Genomic DNA, 12,527 nt, shown 5'->3' with positions numbered 1-12,527 from the left:
GAATGCGAACACAGCACTTCATAAAAGCCTCAGTCTCGAGAGCAAGAGTGCTGTGTACATCGTAGACAGAACATATGGTACAACCACAGTGAAGTCAAAGCTAATCAGTGAATAGTGATGGAGCTTTTATTCTAAAGTTTTAAGGATGTGATTAAATTTAATGTATGTGCTAGACATGAAGCCTGTCTTCACATTCTCAGACCTACCAGCCTGCGAATGCATGCAAGGTGGCCTGAGGAGATGTGATGTTTTCTGGGATGGCAGGAGAGTTCACCATGGGGATATCCTTATTGATTTTTATCTCCATACATGCCCCTGTGAATTATTTATCTTCCTGTATTCTTCTCTGGCATCTTATTATAAAAGTCTCTTGAAAGTTACAGTAAAGCTCTTTATTCCCAGACTTGATGAGGGTTGGTAGGAAATTGGCTTTTGATAAGTGAGTTTGGATCGGTGCTGGTGGGGGTGGCTGGTGCCTGTATGCAAGGAGGTGATGGGGAGTGTGGGTTTCGCTACCGTATATCCTATGGGTGCCTTGCGTTTATTTGTTGCACAATATGATTTGGCGTGGATTCAGTTAATAACACAAAATATTCTAACAGCATGAATTGTATTTGGCTGATGGGCTTCACCCACCATGGTCGCAGGGTGCATGTTGTCGTTCTGCGGATGTACATTGCTGTTTGGGTTCTGCTGTTTGTTTCCTTGTCTAAGTGCCTTTTCTAAATGTTCACTTTCCTTTCATGTTTCTAGGAGCTGGTGGGGAGTAATCCTCCTCAAAGAAACTGGAAAGGAATTGCAATTGCCTTACTTGTTATTCTTGTTATCTGCTCCCTGATTGTCACCTCTGTTATACTCCTGACACCAGGTATTTATAACCTTTAACTCACTTCCATTCTGTTTTTCATCTGTAATTTTACACTTCCAAGGGTAAAGGGATTGCAAACTGACTGCAAAGCCAACATCAAAGGAATCATCCTTCCTGTTCTTTATCTTGGTGTGACACTGAGTTCAAGGCCATTCTTAGGTAGATTGTTTTAGAGATTTACACTTCAATTCAAAGATCAGGGCTGTTGAGCTGAAGGTACAAGCCTGAACCTTGGTGGCCTAAACATGGATGGGGAGTGTTATTTTAGATGTGCCAGGGTATGAGAAACATCTGCATAGAGCAGTCAGTCAGGTCGCAGAACTTCCTGAAGTTCAGCCACATGGAGCAGCAAACCCAGGTTGGGTGGAATATCCCAGACCATCTGAAATGGCATCAGATGCCTATGCTTAGGCATGTGACTCCCATCCCATTCATCTGGATTGACTTTTTTTGATCAGACTATAGTATTTCAGCTTTACAAAGCAATTCCAGATAACTGTGTGTCAGATAGCACTTAACGACAGCAAATAATTAGTAACTTCCCAAGAAGGGATTCTTTGCATTAATACCCTTACCAAGCTTCAGCAAAGTTCTGTGCATGTAACCTCTGTAAATTACTTCTCTTACAATAGCTGCTGAGCTTGTAGGCTTGAATTTTAATGTGGTATCATTATGATTATTGATTATTACATATTTATACAGCCCTGTAAATTTCTGTGCCTACTTATGGCGTAGAAATAACGTGCTTGTGAGGCTCTGAGAAGATTGTGATCTGAATATGAAAAGGCAAACAAGAGAGAGACAAGACACAGAAAAGAGAAGTCAATGTCTGAAAGGGTGAGGAGCTACAAAACACAGGAGAAGGCAGAATATCATCTGCAGAAGGACATAGAGGAGAGGAAAAGGGGCTCCTTCTTGAATGAGTACATGCGAGGGATTCTAGGGGACAACAGAGCAAAGAGCACAGAGCTGAGGAGGGGAATGGACACGAGGGAGAAACAAAACCGTAGGAAATGGAAGAGCAAAGGATGGTGAAGTGGAAAAAATGAGGTGGAAGTTGTGTGGTAGAAATTTCTAGCTCATAGCATGTGAATCACTACGTTATCCTTTTTTTATTTATCATGATTCCATGTCCAGTTTATTTCATGCTATCCTGAAGTTTTCAATGGAAATGTAAGTAGCACATTGTCATGCCAGAGTAATTAAGTATTTAAGCAATTAAGTTAATTAAGGTTAAACATAATTAAGGATCATTTTTAAATTACCTTTGCTAGGGTTCAGATTCAATACTATTGGCCAGTGCAGTTCATCTCTGAGATGTTTTGGGGTGTGGTCTGTGGACCGTACTCAAATCAGGCACCATGTACTTGCAGTGAAAAACATCAACCCTTACGCATTATGTGCGGAAATGTTGCCTTCTGTTTTATAGAAGTACAGTCCCAGACTTTTCAAAAATGCACGCTGAAGCTCAGGTTCCTTAACCCATACCTGTGGGCTTCAAGAAGCTGTTGGTGATTTGCACTGCATAGAGGAGATAATGAGTGACACTTCCATTGAAGAGCAGGATTCTGTATAGATAGATACATAGGGAGAAACATAAAAATAGCATTTTTCAGTCCTAAATACAGTCAAAGTCACAAATATTTCCTTTTACAAGACCATCTGTAAGAATGATTTCTTTATAAGGTTGATATCTGGTGAGGATTATCAGCTCTGAATTCAATTCTGAGCTCCACTGTAGACCTCATTTAGGTTCTCCTGAATTCTGCTCCCATTTCTACATAAAGAAAATCACATATAAATCCACTAATGACTATTATGACTATAGATACTGCAGTATCTATATGCAGTAGTCCAGATAACTACCTAGGCAGAAAAGGTATACCAAACATTGAGACCCTGGAGTTAAGGTTCTCTAATTTAGGAAGATACAAGTAAATATGAGTTATTGTGATGACATTCTATTTTACGTAGCATGAAGTAGGAATGCGAAATACCCACATTCAGTTATAAATAAAATTCACAAGTGTATTTGTGTTTAATTTTTGTATTTTCATAGAAATATATGCACACACAAAGTGTTTGGGGTATGTATGCACACACATGCATACACACAAATCACACGGGTGTTAGTATGTACTTAGCAACAAGTCCAAGCAGCACAGTTAAAGAGTGCTTAATATTTAGGAATATGCAAAGTTATTTTCCATGCTAGAATTTCCATTCATGGTTTTTGAGATTTCCAGTTACCTGATCTGCTGGTAAACTGGATTTGGGTTGTTTCTTCCCCTGCTGGTGTTTCAGAACTGTCCCCTACATGCAAATACAAAAACTCTGAGCTCAGTACTGCTACTGTTTTTAATATGCATCCAGACTGCTTCATGGTGTGACTCTGCAAAGGGTAAAATAGATAGCTTAGGTTGCTGCTGTGGCTTGGTAGCAGCCGACTTCAGTCTTCGTTTGGGCCACTGGCCCTGGAGCTTGTTATGAGGACATGCTGTGGCAGGGGGTAACAGCAGGCTCGTTTGGCAAGCATTTCCCACCAGCCAGTGCTAAGCCAGACACTGAGGCTGGTTTGACAAACGTAAAACATATTACATTGATAATCCTGGCTGGGGATAGCACATTCTGACAAGGTAGGAGTAGGGGAGATGGAGGAGCCTGTCTGAAAGGAGATGCAGAATCTGAATTTCCCTGCCATCAAATAGTGCACTGGAAGAAGGAATGTTTATCGTTTGGTAGCCAAACTGAAAAATAAGTGATGGATATTGGAATAAGATGCAATGAAGGGACAGAAGGACAGTGAAGGAAGGAAGTGAAGCAGTTTTTTCTGTGTTCATGGGGAGCTACTGCCAAGTGCAAGAGTGACATCAGGAAAAAAAAAAACAAAAAAAAAACCCTCTTCACTGGAAATGTCTCAGGTGGGGTGATGCAGTCTGGCATGGGCAAAGCACAATGCCTAAAAATACTTTTAATATTATTTTGAAGTTGGTAATATTTTTAAGTCTTCCTTCTTATAAGAATGTTGGCATCGAGACTGACACTGTCATACCAGTACAAATAACCTGTTGCATTTTACTTCTGAATGCCTTACTTATTCCTGTCTATCTTGGCCTTTTCCCTGTGTGGGAAACCGTTATTCTCTAAGTATTTGCTGTTGGTTCGAAGGCCTGTTTCGCAGTGCAATACCAAGGCATGCAAAGCAGAGATGCTGTAAACCCAGCACTGCACATCATGTGATCCCTACGGAGAGTAATCTGGGACATGTATGGGATGGAGTACAGCATGCAGGCTTGTGGTCCATGTTCAGGCAAAGAAAAGTGGTTAACTGGACCCATAACTTGCATCACGATGGTGGCATTTCCCAGTACTGTGAAAGCTGGGGTAGTCTCCTTGGTAGTCTCCTGCAAATGCAAGAGTGAGTGGTAGAATGGGGAATGGGGAAGGTTTGCTTAACAGAACAGATAATGATTAAGGTATTTAATAATTGAGGAAAAAGGGGATTTATATATCTCTCCAAGAATCTTCTGCAAAGCAGGCCAAACCTTTAAAGAAGGTTTTAACTCTGGATTCAGCTGCGGAAAGGCTGAAATCTGTGCTGCTCTGGGTTTCTCAGAGGCAGGTCACTCACCCTGCTTTAAGATTAGCTCATAAACTGAGAACAGCACTCTTTGCATTCAGCAGACATTGTAATTACAGTAGCAGTGCTTTATTGCTAGCTAATGCTTAGGTCTTATGTTATAAAATCCTAATAAAATTTCAACATTTTAATGATTTGTGTATCCTGGGTACTCTAGAACAATATTTTCAAAAGAAGTAGTAATGGGTGGAAGTTTGCATTTAATTACACAACAGCACACCACATGCGCGCAGTTGCCTACGCCGAGATTCTTTGATTTCGTGTGTGTGTGAGTCCTGCCATTCCACCCACCTTTGAAAAGTGTGAAGCTATTTATACAAACGATAAAAGTGTGGGACTGAGCCTTTCCTAATTGGCGGTTGCTCACTTGTCACAGCATATGGTCCCTGTATGGGTCCTGTCCCAGCAGTGTTTGTGTATTTATATGAAGACACGCAAAACTATAGATATGCATGTGTGCACGTGCACGCGCACAAATCTGAAGAGAGGACCCAACCCTACAGAAATATTACTGCAGGAGGCAGTAAGGGAATCTCAGCAACATGCCTTGGGCAGGCTCCTGGGCGTGCATGCTTCACTTGCTCCCTCTCCCTCCTCCTGCTGTCCCTCAGGAGGAGTTTGAAGCGCTGTGAAGATATGGAAGTGGTGCAGCTCCCGGACTGCTGTCTCCACCCTGCACAGACAGAGGGAATGAGAAGGGCTTCCCACCCTGTCCCTTCCCAAATCTCCAGCACAGAGGTTTGCTGGTGCCTGTCCTTATGCCCTCATGGTGGGAAAGAGGGTATCCATGCCCTCAGGGTGCGTTTGGGAAGTGATGCCTGGTAAGCCCAGGCTGTGCGTGTGCTCCCATCTCTTGCTCCGCACCACCTGGTCTGCCTGGGGACCCAGTGCTGGGACCTTGCACCATGGTGGGAACTAGCTGGCACATTTCCCTGGAGTTCCCCTGACCTGTATTTTCCATTTTAATAAATAAAACAATGCAGAAGAACTTGGCATAATGCTGTCACAGATAAGGATTTGGCTGAGAACCCATATTAATCTGTCTTGGTATTTGGGAGCACATTGAGCAGTGTGATTGCTCAGTCAGACCTGGACAAATAAGAAAATTGAAGAATATAATTTAATTTGGTAAAAATTATAGTTTCTATTGGAATACCTTCTAGCCGAACAAAACACTGTAGGTAATTTTCAATCATCTCAGGTAGCTCAGGGGCTTCAATTTAGTGTAGTAAAGACTTTTTTCCTCTAGTAAATGGCTTCAGAGAGTCTGACTCCACTGTTTCTAATCACCTGTATGTTCAGTGTAAGTTTATCACTAAACAACATTACAGATCACTCAGGCTGCATGATACCAATAGGCCTCAGGCATGAGGATGCTGTAGTGAGTAGAGATGCTGAAGCACACATCCCTGCTATGGAAATACTCAGAATGTGGCTTCATGTGTTCCTTTAAAGAGCAAATATGTTTAAAGCTGACTGAAAGGTTTCCATGAAAATATTTTTTCAGCAAAAAATTGAATTTTGAAAACATTATTTATAGAAGGTGATTGCTTGTCATAGCAAAAAAAAAAAAAAATCACTGTTAAGAGCAAAAAAGAAAAGAAGGAATATATTAATCAAAATTGTTGGGTTTCGTTTTTCTCTAAATGTTTAATCTTTGAGAAAATTAAAAAATATTTTCATATAAACTAAGTACCCACTGTAGAGTTCTGTGATGAAATATATGTACTTTTCATCTGTAAGGCCCAAGAATCCATTGATTCACCATAAACACTTCAGTTACGATCCCAGGAGCCCCTGGGGAGTGTTTATGAGAACTGTTACATAGTGGAGACATGGTGATAGAAATGAGAAGGTATAATTGTGGCATGGGGGAAGATGCTAACTGCAGCAAACTTCAAGTGGTTAAATTTGTGCCTTTATTCTATTCAGTTGGACTTAAGCACGTTTAGTCTTGGTGACATCCTAGATGAGACAGATTTCCTTGTAGCAATAATATATACACAGAAAGAAATCAGTTCTGCATTTCCTTCAGATTGTGCTTTGTCTCAGAAATCTATGGACAGTCTCTGGCTGAATCACGAGAAATGTGGAGAGGACCATGTAAAGGACAGTGGAAGAAGAGATATAGCATGTATTTCTTTGGGGGGGAAAGTGCTACAGAGCAGAGGGAGGAAGAATTAACTAAATGAAGAACACTTTTGTTATTACAAGTTGATCTTACAGGATCTTAAACTGACAGTCTGGTTCTTCATTGTAAAAGCTGTCCAGATTCGCGTGTTTGCAAAAGAAACTATATATCTTTTCACTAAAAAATAAAATCAGTATGGGACAGCTATGTGACACCTAAGGATTTAGGGTTATGTCTCTCAGATTTTTCAAAAGTGTTCCTGCAGCCAAGTGTCTGATTCCCATGGAAAATTTTTTATGAATTCCTGAGGTAATCCGTATGAGCCCTTCTAAGGCTAAATAATTTTCCAAATGTGGTTCTGCATGACAGTTTTTAAGGAAATAAAAACATAAGCTATAAAAACTTGGTCACTTTTAATTACGATTTTTAAATTTATCTGATGATTTCAGAATAGTCTTAGTGCTAAGTAGCTTTATAATTCTTCAGAATAGTCAGGATTGTATAGCACTATGACATCTGTAGGTTTGTTTTCATAACTTTAAAAATCTTTTTGGATCAGTTTATGCCTGAAAATGTGTAACCACATCTTGGTTTTTTTGTAGTTGCTGAATACATGCATAAATAACAAGGAGGTTTCTGTTCGTGACCCACTGGATGGTCCTTTTATAACACTGACAATGGGAAGGGGCTTAAGCATGGCAGAATGCCTAACGTGGACTGTTCCAAATGAGATATGACGTGGCCCTATTCACAGTTGCTGTATTTTCAGATGCATTTCAAAGTTGAAGTAATGGCAGTTTGTTTTCAAATCTTTTACAGTTGAAGACAACAGCTTGTCTCAGAAGAAGAAGATAACAGTGGAAGATCTCTTCAGTGATGATTTCAAAATTCATGACCCAGAGGCTAAATGGATAACTGGTGAGTGAGGCATGAAGATGTTGCAGTGTCTTTGCTTTTCTTCCTTGCCCTCTGAGCATCTTTTTAAAATTTTTTAATTTATTTATTTATTTCTGTATTCCTTCTTTTCTTTATTTTGCTTCTGAAATTACAGAATCAAGGAGTGGTTGTGGTTGGAAAGGACCTCAGGAGATCATCTTGTCCAACTCCCTGTTCAAGCAAGGGCAGCCAGAGCTGGTTGCCCAGAGCCATGCCAAAATATTCAATCATAAAATTCCTATTCCAGCTTTCCTCCTCATAAATATGCAAACACTGCTGCTCTGTTATTATAATTTTTTTTATTTAGGGCTCTCCAGTGGGCTCATAGCTATGCATTAAAAACTAGAGCCTTTGTCCCAAAAAGCATTCAGTAGGTGATGTAGCATGAGGTTGGAAGAAGTGGTTGGAGCACTATCAGTCATTATTTTACCATAAACAAAAAATCAGGTTTATATTCCCTCATTGAAACTCTTTTTTCCAGCAGAGAAGTGAAGTATTGCTAAGCAACAGGCAAACAGTGGTCCAGCAGCAGCTGGGCTGGTGCTTGCACACAAGCTATGTGCTCTTTTTATCCTCTGCTGCCTTACATTTTCTAGTCAGGGGAAAACCAAATAATGCTTGAATTAATGCATGTAGTATTTTCTGGAGTAGAGCTGTTTGGGGGGATGTAGATTCCAGCTCTCGCTGGAAATCGCTGCAGTTGGAACAAGCTTTGGCGAGAATAAAATGATTTGTGGTATGCTGTTCATGTAGGTTCCAGTCCAACTCCTATTATCACTGAAGTTATTAGGTTTTCTTTTGAATTTAATGGGGAACTGGATGAAATCCTTCCACGTGTTTGGCTTTCCTTGTCTGTTTTGTCCATTGGGGAACAATTTTAATACCTGTACTGAAAAGAGAGAGTGTTAAAGGGTAGTGCTGAATAAACATGTTCCCCAGCTGCCCCCAGCACAGCTGTCTCCAACTTCTCCCACCAATTCAGCTACAGGGGAATGCAATTGCAGACACCAGGCACCTTCACAAACACACCTGACGATGGGCAGGAGCTCTTTTTCAGGCTCAGTGTACTCCTGGGAATGGTGCTGCCCATAACCACTCTCTGGGAATAATGATAATGGAAACATTAGCTGCATCGCAGTTCAGAATTATTTGTCTAGCATCCTTTTTTAAACACTGCTATCCCTAATAGCCCTAATGAAGGAAGAGGTGTCTTGTTGAGAGCTTTACTTCTATTTTCTTTCTTTGGTAGAGTACAGGGGAATTATGATGTTAATGCATTAGCTTAATTCATAAATCTAATTCATGAGTTTATTTAATTACAAACTTTTGCACAAACAGAGAATGAAGTATTGCCATAGAGCTAGGTATTATATCCCCCCTCTGGTAGAGTATAGCTTTACATGGACAGAAGGCATATTTTCCACAAAACTGCAGTCTTCTGTGAAAAAACAGTATTTCTCATGCTTTTCCAATTATGGGCACATACTGGTGCCATATAAAGTTTTATTAAGACTCCAATCTTGAATGTTTTCAAATCCATCTCAGTCCTCCCATGTACTCTTAGTGTCTGCAGCGCAATTGAACATCAGTCTGGCCTGATCTGAAATTACTAAAATACTGTTTCTGCAATGGACAAAGCACAAAATAGTGTTGTGCAAACATGCACAGATATTTTAGAAGGGCTTGTTCTGTTGTTGTGCTACTAATACCATTGATACTGACTTTAATACATCCAGAGGACGTTTTATAAAGCCAATAGATATTCCTGAAATTTACCCAAGGGTGACTTCACATTTAAGGGCAAGATGCTAATCTGAAATGTCACTCATCCAAGGACCCAAAGCCATTTTACAACACTAATTACTTTTCTGCATTATAGTTGTTTTTCACAGCTTTCTCTAACTGGCTAAGTGGTGAAATCTTGATTAAGGTCTCTGACAAGCAAGATGAAAGACCAGTAGCCCAATTCCCAAGCACACATTGCTGTTGGTCTCCCATTCTCAGTTTTTAGAATGCAAATTAAAGAACCTGAAAATGCCAAAGCCAAATTCATAAAACATTATAACAAGGGTGTTGGAATGCCTTAGCAGAATAACTGCATATTTTAAACCTGCATGTTTAGAATGGCATGACTCACAAAATGAATTAATGTTTTGTGGGGAATCTGCATAATTGTTAAAATATAGGTAGTTGTTGTGTATCCTTCTTCCCCTTCTTCTCCTGTTAATTATACAGCAAAATATCATGGTCATTCCAAGATCTGCAAAATTCAGTCTTCTTGGCTTCTCAAAGCTCTGTTTCTTTCCTTTCCCTCTTCATTGTTGCAGAAGATAGGAGTTTGGTGGTCTTGCCAAAGATGAAGCATGCTGCACGTTTAGGAGTATTTGAATCATCTCAGGGATTTGCTCTGAATATAGTTTAGTCATTAAAATATCAGTGTTCTTCCCAGTAAGCAAGGGGCTAATCCAAACCATCTGAAGGAGCAAGGTCTTTCCTTTGACCTGAATGAGTCTTAGAACAAGTGTTAAAATAATAATTAAAAAAAAAAATAAAATAAGAAGTTATTTCTATTCAGGGTGGCACTTAAAAATATGCTCAAAGCTCACTGATTGATGGGATGAGCTGATGTTTAACTATTTTCTGGATTCCCAGCGGGCAAGTGGAAAAATAACATATTTCTGATTGATAGCTTTGTCATTCCATTGATTTTAAAGGAGCTAGGGAGAAAGAGAAAAAAAAAAAAAAGAAAAAAAAAAAAAGAAAGAAAAAAAGAGAGCCAGTCTCAAAGCTGTCATAACTACACTTTTAGTGCAAAGGTTAGAGGCTTTCTCTAAGCTTTCAGTCACAACTTGTGGCTGTTTTGTGGATTTTGCATCTTTTTCTATTGGAATTGCAATTAAATTTACTTACACGAAGTGAGAGATGTGCAAAGATGGAACTTTGAACTTTTGACAATTTTTGTGATGCTACTGTAATTTCAAATTTCAGTTTGCAGTTTTTATCCAATGGTTTAGTGAAAAGAAAGATTATTTTGTTTAATTAGCTGCTGTCTTTTACTGCCCTGACCGTTGTTGTTATTGACTCAGTTAAGAGCACTTGGGAGGTGAGCACATTCATAGACCAGAACTGACTGCGCCAGTTATTTCTAGTTGCAATTCCAGGGACTGCTATTGCTTAGATTTTCCCTGTAGTGTATGTAAACGCTGGATTTATTGCAAAGGTTTCATGTAGAGGAATTACAGAGGAATTAAGGCAAGTTAATTAACATTGATAATATACAGCTGGGGGCTGGCTTCAGGGGCGGTGGGTTGGCTGACCTGGACAATGTGCAGCTGTGGCTGGTTCCTGCTGAGTAGTTAAATAGCTCTAAGGAGGATGGGAGAGGAGCCTTGGAGGAAGAGAGACCTGGAAGAAGCAGAGGGAGGAAAGGGAGTGCCCTGGATGTAGGAGAGACAAGGAGAAGGATGCAGCAGAGGTAAGAAGCAGGGTGGACTGGCCTGAAGAGGATGAAGAAACAGCACAAACAGTAGATGAACTTTTGAAACCTTGTGGGGCATTGGTGGCTGTGCTGGGGCAAGGTGGGGGAACCTCTTATTGAAGTTAACCTGGGATGGGGTGGTAAAAGCCTTGTTGCAGCCCACTGGTTTGCTAGTGCTGCGACAGTTTCACTTCTCAGGACAACATAGTATATAGTAGTATAGTATATATGGTACACAATAGTTGGTATAAAGCAGTGAAATACAGAAGGTCTGACATTGTGCTGGCGATCAGATGCCATCTCCCTGCCCTGCAATCCAAGTGCAAAGAAGCTGAGCTGCATCTCTGTTCCAGCCCCATCCATCTCATGCCTTCTCCTGTGCTCATGCCTCGGTGCATCACACCACACACAGTTCTGTTATCATCCCCTGTTGTGAACTCCCCTTTACTATACAACTAGAATCATGTTGTCCATATGCTAAGCATGCATATGAGCTCCAATTCTCAGCTTGTCTCATACTGTGTATCTTAAATGTTGTATTTGGTCACTTCCTCGTTTTGCATATCCTCTTCCATACATTGTCAGGAGTTGTGCCTGACCTTTCCTTAGCCCTCTTGCAGATGACTGATGGCCCACTCATTAATCTAGTTTCTGACTGCTTATCAGTTCCTCTCTTGAGCTCTACGTCACTTCTAATTAGGTTTTACAATTACTAGGCTTTTCTGGTAATTTCTCTCACACAGGACTTTAACTCAGGTTTCTGAAAAGCTCAGTGGGATGCTGCAGTGTTCCCATAAAGGTGGTCAAAACCCAGGATAAAGAAAGGTGCTAGCATTTCAGGCTGAAGAGCAGCTCAGTTGCCTGATTCATCCTGAAATCAATAATTTGTCATCGTTACCTGGATCTGGCCTAAGAAGCTGGTCGGGCAATGAGTGCTGCCTTTGTGGCCCTGCACAACCACAAGGATTCCCGTCAGCTGTGAACCTCACCTCCAGCATCTCAGAACACTGGGGGAAAACCCTCCTTTTTCACGGGGTGGCAGCATCCTGTCCAATGTCAAAAAAGGCAGCAAAGACAGAATCATATGTACCGCTTATGGAGACTTATGCTTATTTTCTGTCTTTGTACTTAATGGCAAAAACATTTTGCGCATGTTGAAAGTACTTGGCTGCTGTTGTAGTTAGAAAAACATAATAGCATCCTGTAATATACTGCCTGTGGTTATTGCGATTGATTGGATGCAACAAGCAGTCATTATTTACTTCTTGGAGGATGTTTTTCGAGCCTTGCTGTTGGCATCTTGCAAGACAGAGTGTATGTATCAGTGGCTGTTGCCAGGATTTTTGGCTGTATGTTAGTGACTGGAGGCTCCAAATAGGAGTGCATCTTCTGTCTGCTAGACACTGGCCAGACTCGGCGAGACAGTCCTTGCACAGAGGTTGTAGCCAAATGAGAAGAATAAAGAAAATGAAGA

At 40.6% G+C, this 12,527-nt stretch overlaps 1 protein-coding gene across 2 annotated transcripts in view; it reads left to right on the top strand.

Moving 5' to 3' along the window:
- Positions 1 to 12,527, top strand: part of DPP6 (dipeptidyl peptidase like 6) — a 423,216-nt gene that overhangs the window by 240,044 nt on the left and 170,645 nt on the right. For both annotated transcript variants that reach the window (XM_040592220.1, XM_040592221.1), the window contains exons 2-3: positions 754 to 868; positions 7,459 to 7,557. In XM_040592220.1, the coding sequence (XP_040448154.1) occupies positions 754 to 868; positions 7,459 to 7,557 (214 nt within the window). The remainder of the gene's footprint in view (positions 1 to 753; positions 869 to 7,458; positions 7,558 to 12,527) is intronic.

The sequence above is a fragment of the Falco naumanni genome, chromosome 4, assembly GCF_017639655.2.
Source record: "Falco naumanni isolate bFalNau1 chromosome 4, bFalNau1.pat, whole genome shotgun sequence".
Taxonomy (NCBI): domain Eukaryota; kingdom Metazoa; phylum Chordata; class Aves; order Falconiformes; family Falconidae; genus Falco; species Falco naumanni.
This window is presented reverse-complemented; position numbering and strand designations above follow the sequence as displayed.